At 32.8% G+C, this 14,731-nt stretch overlaps 3 protein-coding genes across 7 annotated transcripts; 2 read left to right on the top strand and 1 right to left on the bottom strand.

Moving 5' to 3' along the window:
* Positions 1–118: 118 nt before the first annotated feature.
* Sil1 (Sil1 nucleotide exchange factor) lies at positions 119–4,920 on the bottom strand. 4 transcript variants are annotated; one of them, XM_089079697.1, is made up of 5 exons: positions 4,659–4,920; positions 2,767–2,924; positions 2,188–2,468; positions 1,640–1,905; positions 119–1,557 (listed from the first exon to the last, which is right to left on the bottom strand). In XM_089079697.1, exons 1-5 carry the CDS (start codon positions 4,670–4,672, stop codon positions 804–806), a joined length of 1,473 nt encoding a protein of 490 aa, XP_088935823.1. In that variant the 5' UTR covers positions 4,673–4,920; the 3' UTR covers positions 119–803. The 4 variants fall into 4 exon arrangements, with proteins under 4 accessions (XP_088935823.1, XP_088935822.1, XP_011632143.1 ...); XM_089079696.1 differs by lacking the exon at positions 4,659–4,920 and adding an exon at positions 3,011–4,150; XM_011633841.3 differs by lacking the exon at positions 2,767–2,924.
* Positions 4,398–10,131, top strand: LOC105423888 (nucleoplasmin-like protein). Of its 2 annotated transcripts, none has more exons than XM_011633838.3 (5): positions 4,398–4,588; positions 4,915–5,030; positions 6,331–6,544; positions 7,699–7,775; positions 8,139–8,482. In XM_011633838.3, exons 1-5 carry the CDS (start codon positions 4,567–4,569, stop codon positions 8,190–8,192), a joined length of 483 nt encoding a protein of 160 aa, XP_011632140.1. In that variant the 5' UTR covers positions 4,398–4,566; the 3' UTR covers positions 8,193–8,482. The 2 variants fall into 2 exon arrangements, with proteins under 2 accessions (XP_011632140.1, XP_011632139.1); XM_011633837.2 differs by lacking the exon at positions 8,139–8,482 and adding an exon at positions 8,894–10,131 and having other exon boundaries at positions 4,405–4,588.
* Positions 10,132–10,262: 131 nt separating this feature from the next.
* On the top strand, positions 10,263–12,530 carry LOC105423890 (uncharacterized). Its single transcript, XM_089079706.1, has 6 exons — positions 10,263–10,567; positions 10,670–10,804; positions 11,024–11,165; positions 11,420–11,823; positions 11,927–12,087; positions 12,213–12,530. The coding sequence occupies exons 2-6, from the start codon at positions 10,706–10,708 to the stop codon at positions 12,439–12,441; spliced, it is 1,035 nt and encodes a 344-aa protein (XP_088935832.1). The 5' UTR covers positions 10,263–10,567; positions 10,670–10,705; the 3' UTR covers positions 12,442–12,530.
* The last annotated feature ends 2,201 nt before the right edge of the window (positions 12,531–14,731 follow it).

Genomic DNA, 14,731 nt, shown 5'->3' with positions numbered 1-14,731 from the left:
TAAGCTGTGTTATGTACAGTCAGTACAAAATAATTTATTAAATAATTCTAAAATAGGAGAAAAACACAACAAGTTATTCATATTTGCTACGTAATAGCCAAATAATTAAAGTCTTAACTACTATGTACACATACACTTCAGTCGTTTTATTTTTTTAACAAACTTTTTTTTTAACTGTTTCACAAAATTGTGAGATATATGAAATATTAATTAAGCTTATGATTAAATCAAAATTAGAAGTTCCCGTCTCTTGAATTTGAGACATTCAAGTTTAGATACTTGATAGGCCAATAGAAATTTTTACAACAAAAAAAAAAACTGCTAAACAAAAAATATAGCTAACATTTTGTTTGAATGCTAAATAAAAATTTGATATTTAATGACTATTTCATACTTTGGATGCAAGAGACGAGAACCTGCACGTTTCGTTCCTGATTCTGCAAGTATGATGAGCTATTTACAATAGAGAGGTATAATGTAAATACGCTTAGAATAACAAAATATTTTCTTACACTTGATGAATCTTTTTAAGATTTATAAATTATAATTAATCTAGCCACAAAATAATCTTCTCTTTGTCAGGATTTTATTGCAGTGATTGTTACAACAATGATAAATTTTTTCTTTTCACAAAATTTTTCATTATGTGAATTCGTCTCACTAAAATGAATCTCTTTTATATAAGCCCTATGCTATTATAGTTGATGCTATTGCACATGATTGCATATTAACATAAGGCTGGGATTTAATTTAGTCTTTTTGATACACTTTCGTATATTTTCAATTATCTTAACTCAAAATATTCATAATTCATCATGAAGTGTTTCAAAAATAGTAATTTTCAATCTTTCAATCAGTAATATCAAACTCTTTAAAACATCAGTTTCATCCACGGTAAGTTTAATATTAGGATTTTGATAAAAGTGCAAGAGATTATCTATAACAGGTAAAAGCAAAAGCTTAATGTTTTTAAATTCAGTTTTACAAATAGGAGATACCGTGATCATGCTGTCCGAAACTACTTCGAGAAAATCATTATTTTCTATGCTAAAGTGGCCAGTTAGCTTTTCTTTGAAACATTTGATCATTAAATTGCTTAAGAGTTTACAGTAATCGTGCCTCAGTAATTTTAGCTCGAAATCCGTAATAGCATATTCCCTCATTTTCTGCTGACGCTGCTCGACATCATAGATTTCTTCTAAGTTTCGTCTTTCGATCGTCAGATCGTTGATTAATTTCATTGCTTTCATTTGTATCTGTAATTGATCGTCGTACAGAATTTTTCCGAGTAATTGCAAACCACCGTGATCAATCCAAGCTTTCTGAGCTGCAGGAAACTGACGTATTAAGGCACTTAGAGCAAAGAGACATCTTGATTTTACTTCAATTTTATTATTTGTGGATAAGACATGCAACACTTTTTGGATAAAATCATTTTCCAATGCCTTAGCTTGCACTTTTGGATTTGATTGAGCAGCTGCTCCTAAAAGACGTAATGCTTCCGATTTTATTTCATTGTTCGTTCCATTAAGACATGGTGATATAATTTTTGTTAGCCTATGATAGAAAAAAAGAGCAAAAATATTAGTGGATTGTTCTTGTCACTATGAAAAACTTTTCTTCACTTATTTATACTTACCCATCCATGTCTGAGAATATTTTGGCATTGTCAATTTGATGAAGAAGATATTCTAAATTATTTAAAATGTCCAATACTTCTTCAGTTTCTATAGTAGTTAATGTTCCTGTAGTGATACTACTTTTGTAAGACTGAAATTTTTGAAAAAACCTCTTTAATAATTCGGAATCGCTCGTAACATTGACTTTAAGAGCATTAAGTTCTTCTTTTAAAGTTTCATAAAAACGTTTGAAACGCTTTTCAGTTTTTGGTCTGTCTTCTCTATCCTAGAATAAAAAAGAAAGAAAATTAAAATTATTTGTTAAATAGAAAATAACAATCTAAATCCATAATCTAGATAAATAATTATTAACATAATTTCAATTTATAATTAAAATATATGGATGCAATACATTAAAAGTACACTGGAAGCAAAACCTTAAGTATAATTTCAATTGTTACATGCAACTATATTCATATAATAATCTGTTTAATTTTTTCTGAAATGAATGATGAAAATACAAATTAAAAATCTTTAAACATTAAAAATTAACAAAAAAGATAGTTACATTCATATTTGATACATCCTCTGCTTCATTTTGCTTAAGCTTCTTCAATCTTGCTTTCAATTCATCAATAGGAAATTTCAAAGATTCTGAAACTTTCTTTATTTTCACAGGATCTGGTTCTTCATTTTCTAAGACCGATTTATCTGGATGTAACGTCAATGACTTAGAATTTGATCGATTTACATTTTCGTCATCCTCTTCTGCATCCTCCATCAATTTAGCTTCTGTTACTCCAGTTGCAAAATTATGCCTTATATGAAGTCCTTTCGGAATAGGAGTTCCTAAATAAATCATATTTTCAAAATGATTATTAAATAATTTAATGATATTCAGTACATTACATTTAATTTAGTCAAATATTTTACTATTTTAGTATATTTTTGCATATTACAATACATTTACATACTAATTTAATTTTACTCATATGACTTAGATTAATTTATACTTTTTTAAAAAATATAAATTCTATTTTTGTAATTACAGATCCGAAAAAATTTTCGAATATATTTCATTACATTTTCATACATATTTCAAAAGTGGAAAATGGAATTTTGGAAAATTTTGATACTTAAAAAAAACCTATTAATTTTAATGTAATCTGGAATGATTCCCTCTCATGTTTAGACACGTAATCCAATCCGGACGTGTACGTCACTGAAGCACCCGAACTGCAACCAGACTTCCCACTGTCGTCTCTATTTGAAACGGTTCGAGATCCTGAATTGGTCTTCAAAAATCTAGCATAGCACAAAATTGCGAAATTTCCAATTTCGTTCGTCGGGAACGGGACGTCGCGTTTCCGCGGGAGGGATTTCGCACATACGACGGATTTGACTGACGTGGTGTTCCGGACGAAAAGACGGCTCTCTGGTCGGCGTAAAGTAGTCCCACATCGGGGTACGACGGACACGGCCCCCGAATGGAATACCTACCCTTCTTCACCGTTTGCCACTCGTGTGTCGCCACGAAGGCGCTCTCGTTTTTTTCGGCGTCGCCGAAAATCGCGAGCGACAGGTAGAAGAGCAAGATGCACGTGTATGCGGCACGCATTCTGACAGGAGCACAATGTTGTCGTCGTTGTCGTCGTCGGTTACCGGAGAGCCTGCCGGACGTCGGGCTGCGATTTTTTCACAGGCGGACTGTTCACGTGGGCGTGCGATCGTCCGTCATCAGCTGGCGGAAATGCGACGTGAAATTGTCAGAAGGCCCCACGACATGACATTTGTCGCTGCCGACGAGAATGTTCACGTGTTGCGTCCGCTATTTATTGCGTCAATGTGCCGACGAGTTGTGCCGATGAATAGTGCACGCGGTCGCCACCAGAGCCGAGTCTAGCCAATAGGAACAACGCGACGTTGCCGCGTCTGCTATTCGAATTCTGCTTTCGTGTGTTTAAAATACTGAATAATTCATAGTGAAATATAATTTTGCAATCACTCGTTACTAAATTAGCAGTAATTTACGTAACGTTAATAGAATTAGTGTACCGTAAACGTGTACTGTTTTTTGCGTATGTTATTGCGAATGCTTTCGATCAATCTTCGTGTAAAATTAGAATTTTTTTTTTAATAATGAATGGCTTCTATTAAATGACACTTTGTAATATTCTACGACCCTTCAATATTCAGTACGTCACTGAACTAATTAATTAATATGCAATGCGTAATATAAAAGGGCTAGTTTGAATAACAATATCAGTTATAGGTTTGTTTTCTGTTCCTGCATTGGACTGCACTAAAATTTTCTATCTTGCTTTTTTCAAATTTCAAATATTTACTTTATTCATTCATAAGTACAGCGAGTGTACATTAATTCAGCTACAAATACAGAAGGTATCTTTATTCCTCGTGTCTCTGCAGAATCTTATATTTAAATAGTGCAAATACTATCCGGATTACCCAAATCACCGACGTATCGTATAAAAAAAAATTGAAATAAATCGAGAAATAAATACGTCATCGGGATATATTTCGAAGAGATAAAGAAAATCGAAGAGGAATTTTAAATATTTTTTTTCGAGGAGATTCAGCTGCACGCGTTTCGTTTCGGCGCCTTTGGCGGGCGACCAGCGGCGACAAATAGGTGGCAACGCCGCGCGAACACGATCGACCAATCGGCGCGCGGAACGTAGTCTAGGCGCGCAAGAGCAGGCTACGCGAAACTCATTTACTACGCGATCGTGCGGCGACTGGCACGTGTGGCGGCGACCGTTCCCTCGCGCAGTAACACAGTAACCGTTGCGCGCGCGGCGTCACATTCTCTCTCTCTCTCTAACGTCATACTCCATCATCGCGCACAGCACGCACACGTCCGCCGCCGTTTCGCTCAGACACACGCATCACACGCTGACGAGAATCCGTTAATAGCTGACCGATCGCCATGGCAGAGGAGTATCTATACGGTAAATATGAACGGCCGCGGTGCCGCGATGGCCGTGGCTCCGCTATTTCGCGGTGCACGCGGATACTTACGTGTCGTCGGCCATTTAAGCACGAAGGGGATGCGCTGACCGAGACGCCGGCTAGACCTTCGGCCATTGCGGGGATCTGCCGCCGTCCCCCATTGTCTCCCCGGAGCCGGCGTGCACGGTGCGCGACGGGTATAATCGGCGTCCGTGGCGATATGGCGGCACCCCCGCTCGCCGGCCGGCCGGCACCCGTTCCGTCGGCCTCGATAGTGGCGAATACGATTCCCGTGGATTCTCTATTCTTTTTCTCTTCCATCCAGGAATCACCCTCGAGGGACCGAACGCGAGCGAGGTATGGGACCCGGAACACAAGAACGACGATTCGGACGGCGCGGCCCAGCACATTGGCGCCGATCAGAAGCTCATCATAAAGATGGTGAGTGCCACGTTCCCGGCGTGACAACAGGACCGTCATCATCGTCATCATTGCCTTAGTCTTTACATCGGCAGCCTTTCTCCGCCTGCGGTTTTCCCGTTATCGAGAGGAGCTGACGTGTGAGATGTCGGTTTCACCGAGTTTCAATATTTCCGGTGTATCTTCCTTCGTTGACTACGACGCTGGTCAATTTTGTCGTGATGTGAAACCGCGTGCGTAATCTCGTCCGGATTTTCCGTATCGCGTCGGTTCGGCGATATCTTGGTTTCTCTTCCTCGTGGCGCTCGTCGTCGTCGTCGTCGTCGTCGAGAAACGTTTTGCGCGCGAAACTTCAATCGCCAGTGATCCCTCGTTCATCGTTTTCCGATCGAGAGATTCCTGATAACTGGGATGACAGTCGATCGGAAACGCGAACGTTCTTCTGCCGTACGCGATTCATTCAAAACGTTTCGAGATATCTTTTTTCTATCTTTTTGTATCTCGTTACGAGAAATACGGTTGATTCATCTTTCCATTATAATCTTGGAAAAGTTTGATGCTTGGCGCCATTTTTTTCACAACGGCTTCGCCCTTCCCCCCCATTTTGCTTTAGATAGGACTCTATTATGTCGCGGATAAAGATTACAATGGAAATTTCGTGGCTCAGAGGATTTGAACGGGCGAGGATCTGCCGATTCATCCCGTGGGCCGCGATGTTATGGATTGAATTGCAGGATTCCGCGGCGTGCCGGTTTTCGAATTGCACTCTCCCCCATATCACGAAGTAAATAACGAACATTAAGACGCTTATCGAATTATTTACGCAAATAATTTCATTTGCATATACTACATGTCCAGTTTTAACATTGTTTTTTGAGTAAATCTTTTAATAGGAAAAAAATAGAATCTCATTTCTTATATCTTTATAATTATTCATTTGCAATCCTTATTTGCAATCCTTACAGTTGATTAAATTGGAAAGTTAAGAAATACGGAATTTTTTTCTTTGTTTATTCTTTCTTTTATACGTGAATGTGATTGTTTATATTCTATATTACGTATTTTTTGGAGAAAGTATTTTCTAACCTAAAAAGGTCAAATTGATCGAAATACTTTCGAATTACTTTCTGAGCACATGAAGAAAAATTAAGACAAAAAATGTACAAAGTATAGTTAGATCACAATAGTTTAAATTTATATTTTCTTCATTTTTTTTATTGATAAATATTTTTAATTGTTAGTTATATTAGTAAAGTTTGAATGTCTCTCTTTCTCTCGCTCATATATTTTCTCTGCATGATATTTATTATAAATTTTTCAGGCTCTTTTAGGACCAGAGGCTAAACCTGGAGAACTTAATGTTTTACAAGTTGAGGCAATGGGGTTGAAAGGACCCATTAAAATTCCAATTGCTTTGTTGGAAATGGGAAAAACAGTACAGATCATTCTTGATCTAAGTTTCCCAGATCCCCCAGTTACATTTACCCTGGTGAAGGGCAGTGGGCCTGTTCATATAGTAGGGCATAATCTTCTTGGTAGGTATCTTTGCAAGTTTACTCGCAACTTCCTAAAATCTTAAAATTAATATTTAGAAAACTGTTGACCATTAAGAAATTATGGCAACTTTATTATATATAGTTTTATGCTATGTGATCATTAAATATATTACATGCTTGAGACGAGGTTATAAAAGTCGTCCTATATACATTTGATTTTATTGCAAATCTACCACAATTTATTTTTATTAGTAGTCTGTTACTTTGGAATTGAATTTGCATTATTTGTTTTGTTTTTTGGTAGGCTCTAATGCCGATAAGGAATCATTCTTCTACATTTCTAATATATATAAGGTGGCATATCTGTAAAAATCGAATCTGGATTTTTCTGCCTGAGGTGTAATTGCTCAAACATTCGACTATCCGTTTCTGTGATATTTCATTATTAAATATATTATATATATATATATATATATATATATATATATATATATATATAATGAATACATAAATGATACATGTGTGTGTTGCACACGATTCGAAATGTTTATGATATATACTGTACATATACGTATATACATACATACACATGTATATATTTATATATATATAAAACTTTATAAAAATACACATTTCTACTAGATCAGTTATTTCTTAAATGGCATATTAATTTATCAATAAAAAATTAGTATTTCGTTTTTTATTAATGTTTATTTAGGAGAAAAAATGTATTATATAAGGCGATACAACTAAAATTGGACGCCTTCTTAAAACAATTTTATTTTATAAAAAGTAAATTTTTTATAAAACATTTTATTTTTTCTTATTATTTGTTGAAAATATATGTAATATAATTATTTATATATCAATTGTTTTTGAATATATGATATTTCGAATAATATAAATATTTTGAATATTTGAATGTGAGGGATTTTTACTTTGTATCGTATTTAATATTTTGTAAATAATTTTGTAAGTACAGTATATAATAAATTTTAAATGTGTTTATTTGTATAAAAAAATTAACATATTTTTTATTTTAAAATGATCACGATGAACAAATGATTAATTGTTCTATTGATTTATTATTTATAGCTGAAGAAACATTGTATTGTAGTATATAATTGATAACATGAATTTTTCCAAACTTTTGTTTTTTTCTCTTATATCAGTGTTTTATTACTATTTCTTAGGTGCCCATATCGAAGAATTCGATGATATGGATGATGAAATGGAAGAAGAAAATATCGATGATGAAGACGATGAAAAGGTATGACTTACAAGAACATATATATATATTGAAAAATAGTTGAAGACATATATTCTAACAAATTATTATTACTTTATAATAAATTTAACAGAGATACAAAATTGCATGTGCATGTATAAGTGATATATGTATGCATAAAAATTATGGGTGAGGCGATATATAAGTACGATAAATTTATCATTAGCAAGAATTTGTACAGAATGCATCTTTTATAGAATAATATACGAATATGTTCTTTATTAAGTTATACTTTATTGTAGAGAATCTCTATTAGTATATATATTTTTAATTTATTTTTACTTCTTATGTTGCTATAAAATAATGACAATATGAAATTATATACATAATAAATATCCATTTCAGGCACCGCGAAAGAAACGAAAGCTCTTATCGGAAAATAAGAAAAACGGCGTTTAATTAGTATATTCAAACGAAGAAATATAAACTACTAAAATGTTAAGATAAAAACAAACAGTGTGTTATAATTAATATTCTTTTTAAAATGATAATATTGCACTAAGAATCTTTTAGTTTATTTGAACATTTTCTATCTCATTTTATCTGTTAAGAATTTGAAGAATTATAATTTAAGAAAAGGAATAGACACGAAGTGAACCATTTTACGAAAAGTCATGAATGTATCTCTTGTGTTTTCACATTCATGTTTCATGTTTTATTTTTGTAAAATAAATTCTTTTTTGCAAACAGTTGCTTTTATTCCTTACTAATCATGCTTCCTTTCTTACCATTGTAAAGTGATACATTTGGATTATTATTTATTAGGTCCTAGGAAAAATCAAGCATTATATATTAACGCCGACATTGGTAAATACAAATTATATTTTTGACAGTCGAAGTTATTAGGCTAACAAAATGTACAGATTATAATAAATTTGAAATTTTTATTCTATCGATTTAGATGCATGTGGTATCGATAATTATAATGTTTTGTTTCAAATTTCGTTTAAAAAATAAAGAGATAAGTGAATTATATGTGAAGCCTCCCCATATTTATTCTTCGTGTATTGCAATGTTTGAATATTGTTAAGGATGGAAATAATATCAATAATTTTTTTTGTAGAATTCATTTCCGTGATTACATTTTATATTTCTTGTAGGATCCTGAAGATGAAGATGACGAAGATGACGAACCTAAAAAGAAGAACCCTAAATTAACAGCTGCAGCTAAATACAAAAATCAGGCTAATAAGAACAAGAAAAAATAAACATGAGCCTTAACATTATGGAAATAAACTCTTAAGTTAAGATATACATAAGTTCATCATTATCATCCGCGTTTATGCGAATCTAGCATCATTTCATTACCACGACAAAAAGATTGCCTTCCACTTTTAAAAACACAACTGGACCAACAAATGTTAATAAGGCAATTATATTACATGTAATTTTAAAATTGGATGCTTTTGATAATTTACTCAGGAAAAGGATATAATTTGTTTCAAAAAATATTTTTTATGCTAAAATATATTTAGCTAATCTTTTTGTCTTTTTTTCAAAGATTATTGTATTGTTTCAATAATATAGATGCGAATGTATGCTACTAAACGTTTGGATATTTCTTTAAAATGATATATTGATAATGTTAAATTCAATGTTTGATAACAGAATTTACTATTATAATGTTTATAACGAGACTTATAAATAAAATTCTCTATTTTCTAGAAGTAATCTTATATCGGAATAAAATTGTATGATTTGGAACAAAATTGAACATGTTTTTGATAAAATTTATGCCATTGATATGAAAGAGTTTTAAAATGAGTGACCTAATTCGTTTAATTCAATTTTAACGAAAAAACGATTATATCATTGGCCCAGTTGTTGTTATTCGAAAATTTGTGGAAAGCACAAACAGATTTATAATGAAAGTTATATTTTGTTTTTTTTTTTCCTTCAAAATCTTGGTCATATCGATAAATTTCCAGAGATGCAAAAAAATATTCTAATATAGTCGTTTAACGTGAAAAATAGTTCTTATGTAAGGAATTGCGAAACTAAGACTTCAGTATAATTTATTTTCGTGTGTACAAGATGGGGAAAGGATTATTAGTCATTCAAAATCCTAATTCTAGAATTTTACTTATGTCTAAAAATATCAGCATTAGAAGAAGAAACTATACACGTCATCTCAACATTCATTCCATTTGATGAAAGATAATAGAAACGGGGGTTACAGGTGTACTGGGTAAAGAAATGCTCTTACATCAGTGTCTCATATGCTATTAAAGCATATGTAATGCATATGTATAAAACACGTGCGATTGATAAGTAGTCTGTACACCTATTTTGTACATATACGATACAATAAAAAATTTCACAACTTTTAAAATCCGTATTGCTTGGGTAAATATTTATTTGAGTGTAACCTGCCATATAGTATAATAAAAAATATCTTTAATGTAATCTATGTGAATGTAGCGGTCTCTCAATAGAAGGAATAATTATTTTGTTTATTTTTAAAATGGAAAGCGCATTGATTTATTTTGTTACTTATTAAATAGACTCCTCGTAAGTTTATTTCGAATTTATAAAAACGAAACGATATTCGCAATTAAGATCGATATTTTTAATTTCTCACTTATCTCTAATGTCATTAGTTATGTAACTGACAAGTAATTTTTGCATATAGGCTAATTGCACAGAATTAATGTATAACGTGTCAAGTTTTCTTTTATCTAGTTTTACACATGAAGAAAAGCTACCGTAATTCTCTTTCAACATTCTAATTTAAAATAAGTATAAGTTATACAGAGGTGGACATAAAAAAAAATGTAAGTATCATAATTCTTGAATTTGAATAGTGTAATGTATGATATAACCAATGAAATAATATAACAAATAGAACATTAGATACACCTAAAGAGATATTACAGATTGGTGTTAAACGATTTGGAGTTAAACATTGTGATATGCAGAATGTTAACTTGAATAAATGTTCGACTAATGTGGAAAACAAAGTTTCTCATGACCCTGCGGGATACATAGTCAATCATGAAACTTTACAACAAGTATGTTAGTATTTTACTTGATTACCAGTTGATAATAATTTGCAAACTATGAGAGAATGTCAAATTTATATTCATTTATAACATGAAACATAGGTGAATAGCTATTTGTCAGTAAATTGTCTTGTTCGAAATATTTTTATTCGCAACTTGAATATTTTTGAATGTTATTTTTCTTATTATATAAGAAATATAATTATGATATTAATTGTACACACCAAGGTAACAAAATTGACTGAAGTTGTAGCAAATTTAAAAGATGCTGTGCAAATTAAAGAAGTACAATTAGAAAATACTCATCGAGAGAAAAGTAGATTACTAGCAGAACTGAAAAAACAACAAAGATGCAACAGAAATCTTAAACGTAAGAGTTATTATGAGCAGTTCATAAAATATATATACTTGTATATAGAATTTGAGGTATTATTTGATTGTCTTTTCGAGCTTATTCAACATGACACAGTTACTAAAAAAAAAAAATATATATATATATTTTTCACATATCTTTATATTCAAGTGTAAAGTAGGAATTTTAATAGAAATAATTTTATGGGTATTTTAAACAATTCAGAAATAAAATACATTTATACAGGTATATATTAATTATTTTTATTGTAGAACAGTTAGATGGCGAGAGATTTTTCTATCAAAGAGAGAAAGATCATTTCATCGAAGAAATGCAACGATACAGAAGCAGATATACCGGCAACATGTCGAAGTTTCAGCAACAACGGCATAAGGAGATCGAACAAGCACTAGATACTTTAGAAAGAGAAAACAAACAGCTCAGAGCAGAATTATCAGACAAAAACGAAGTTACGTATAATCTATGTATAAAGTTTCTTCGTATGAAGCATGCTAAAGATACATTGAGATATAAGTTGGATCAGTTGTTGCACGAGCATTTGTTAGTAATGGCGGAAATGATGGAGAAGCTGGACGAGACGAGAAAGGAACTTAATTTCATTGTGTCCGAAAAATTTCAAGAATCATTGCCTCTTAGTAAAGCTAAATTTTTACAAGTAAACAATAACATACAGTCTCTGCCTCTCTCTTTCTCTCTTTGCTCAACAACTTTTAAATTAGACTATTTATTATATTATATAAGACTGTATGAATTATTAGGTTGTACAAAGGAATAATAGATTGATGTATGAAAATGCAACGTTAAAAGTACAAATACATCAACTTACGCAGAACATCGAGAAATTGAAAAGCCAAAAGCCAAAAAAGATTAATGTAGACGCTAAGATCATTGAGAAATTAGCAACGCAAAGTAATACAAGGTACGAATGATTACGAGAGATTATTTTATATATTTTTGTTGTAGCATCATGTATTTTAAATCAAATTACATCTAATTTGATTTGATGTACAAATTATAACTTCTCACATACTCTTCATTTTTTAGATCAACTTTAGATAAAGTAGAAAAAATCGCTTTGCTTTCTAAATTGTCTCAATTTATTGAACAACCTGAAGCTGTGGAAATGGACTCGCGAGTGCATTCTGAGAATGCAAATGATCGCACATTTAATAATGCAAAAGATGTCGGAAGCGATTGTAAAGAATTTCACACAGAATGCGCTCGAAGCGCACCTGAGATTGTGGAAACGTCCGTTATTTCTCGAATAGACTAGACTATCTCTATAGATGAATTCTAGAATAAATGATTTTTCGAAATACACAACATGTATACGTGTATAAATATATTTATGATTTTATTTTATGATTTTAATAATTTATTTATTTTAATAATTTTGATTTATTTAATTTTAATTTATTTATTAATTTTATGATTTAAATATACTTATGATTTTATACTTATGATTTTAATCTGTTAAAATGATGCGAGGAATACAGAACAATAAAGAAATCGTTTTTATTTGCTAATGATTGCCAATAATAAAAAATAATAAAAATAATAAAAAATGTCTTCATAATCGAGAAATAAGGAAAGCCGCAATTTAAGCAAAAAAGATCGTTTCTAGTTTGCTAGTGATCACCAATATAAATTTCTTTTATATAATCAAAAAAACAAAGAGACAAGTTGCAATTTGAACAAAAAAAATCATTCCTGATTGCTTACGATCATTAGTATAAAAGGATTCTTTATATAATTGAAGGAAACAGTAGTCATAATATGAACCGAAATGTTAACTAAAATGATTAATATATCATGACAATTGTATATTTTTATATGTTTATACATCAACATTTACATACTGATTAATTATTTATATGACTTTTTTTATACATAAATCTTAAATCTTGCATATCTTTATCTTTTTATATCTTCTGTTGATATCATAATGTGATGCAAAACGAAATTTATCTGCGGACGGGATTTTTTTTCTATCAAATGATATATTGAACAGAAAAAAATTGATTAAAATTATTATCTGAGTATCTTAAGATTTTTCGTATCCCTTTTTCGTTCTTCGTCGAATTCCGTTCTTCTCGTTTTTATGTCAAACTATATAAATTTTAGCGCATATTTTATTTTTTTAATTCGACATCAACGAGATTATCGACTTGAATTTATTTTCTGCAATCTTGAGTCGAACCAAAATAGGATTCTCGGAGTAAGTGATACTAATTATTCCGCTGCGTTGTCATTGTTGGGCTATTTTCTTCACGTGTCTATTCGCGATGCATATTATTAGCAGTCCTATTAATGTAATTATAAAAGATACATTGAGATATAAGTTGTATTAATGTAATTATAAAAGATTATGTAGGAAGTGATCGGTGGCCAATACTATTTCATACATAAGCCGATCTGTCTCTTTCCTTCTCTCCAATAAAAGGTATCGACAAAATGCAGAAGGAACGTCAATCCGAGAATGAATTCGTGGGCGTTCGGTTATTCTATATCGGACCATGACGGCGATTAAAGAGATAAAAAAAAAAAGACGCGGTGTGACGCATATACATTTCTGGCGCTCCTAAATGAGTATTTCATGCCGTTCGTCATGTATGCACAATCTCTCTCCGTCATCGATTCTTGGAAATATTACTTTCGCTAATGCGATTGCGAGGAAAGACATTGTTAAACGACCAAAAAAAATTCATGTTAACGAACAACACTTCCGTCAGTGCGAAAATAACGTTTCGAGAATAAGTTTGCTGCTCGGAACACAGCTACCTGATATTTTTACCTTATTGCGGTTAATTATCGAGATTCGCCGAGGCCGAAATCGCCGATATGGAAAACACGTCTCCGGAAAATGGATTTCCCAACGTTCTCCTCTGGTCATCGGAATCGAGCGGAAGCGGCGAGCCGCCGAGTTTGCCGTCGGAGCGAACCGTCGCCGCTCACCCCGTCGTTACGGCGGGAAGGGAAAAGAAATGCGGGTCAGCGGGTGGTTAAGTGCTACCAGGGAAACCTTTAGGACAGTTTACCGCTTCGGCCGCTCCGATCGTTTCCAAGTCTCCATTAACAAGTACGTTGCGAGAGTCGGACACCCATCGACTTGCGACGACGTCACACGGGGGTTGTTTTTCGCGGCTACCGGAACACCGCATGGCTTGCGCGCGCGGTTCCACGGAGGGTGGTATACACGGTGCGTATTAAAATGAAATGAAATGTCAATGTGCACGTGTATGTACGTGTATGTACGTGCGTGTACGCGCGCGCGCGCGCGCGTGTGTGTGTGTGTGTGTGTGCGCGTGCGCGCGCGCGCGCGCAAAATCCGCGAATCCAAACTGCATCGACAAAGCTTGTTCTCTATTCTCGTCACATATTTAGCTCTAAATGCAGTGACTGTCCGAGTTTTATTTGTCGCGCGAATATCGCATTCGCGATGCTAAATATGCATTGTGAAGAATAATGACCTCTGGCTTTAACCTTTTCAATGTATGGAGGCGAGCACACAAGGATAACTGTGTCCTAATGCTATCGCAAATGATAATTGAGTTGGACAATTG

The sequence above is a fragment of the Pogonomyrmex barbatus genome, unplaced genomic scaffold (assembly GCF_055798465.1).
Source record: "Pogonomyrmex barbatus isolate J1 unplaced genomic scaffold, ASM5579846v1 scaffold3, whole genome shotgun sequence".
NCBI lineage: Eukaryota > Metazoa > Arthropoda > Insecta > Hymenoptera > Formicidae > Pogonomyrmex > Pogonomyrmex barbatus.
Note: the sequence above shows the minus strand (reverse complement) of the source record. Positions and strands in the feature narration are given on the sequence as shown.

Coding starts and splice junctions, on each gene's coding strand:
- LOC105423888 (XM_011633837.2), top strand. CDS start 4,567: ATGGCAGAGGAGTATCTATACG. Junction 4,589..4,914: donor GGCAGAGGAGTATCTATACG/GTAAATATGAAC, acceptor TCTTCCATCCAG/GAATCACCCTCGAGGGACCG. Junction 6,545..7,698: donor AGTAGGGCATAATCTTCTTG/GTAGGTATCTTT, acceptor ACTATTTCTTAG/GTGCCCATATCGAAGAATTC.
- Sil1 (XM_089079696.1), bottom strand. CDS start 3,237: ATGCGTGCCGCATACACGTGCATCTTGCTCTTCTACCTGTCGCTCGCG. Junction 2,469..2,766: donor GATTACATTAAAATTAATAG/GTTTTTTTTAAG, acceptor TGATTTATTTAG/GAACTCCTATTCCGAAAGGA. Junction 1,558..1,639: donor ATATTCTCAGACATGGATGG/GTAAGTATAAAT, acceptor TTTCTATCATAG/GCTAACAAAAATTATATCAC.
- LOC105423890 (XM_089079706.1), top strand. CDS start 10,706: ATGCAGAATGTTAACTTGAATAAATGTTCGACTAATGTGGAAAACAAA. Junction 10,805..11,023: donor ATCATGAAACTTTACAACAA/GTATGTTAGTAT, acceptor GTACACACCAAG/GTAACAAAATTGACTGAAGT. Junction 11,824..11,926: donor GTAAAGCTAAATTTTTACAA/GTAAACAATAAC, acceptor ATGAATTATTAG/GTTGTACAAAGGAATAATAG.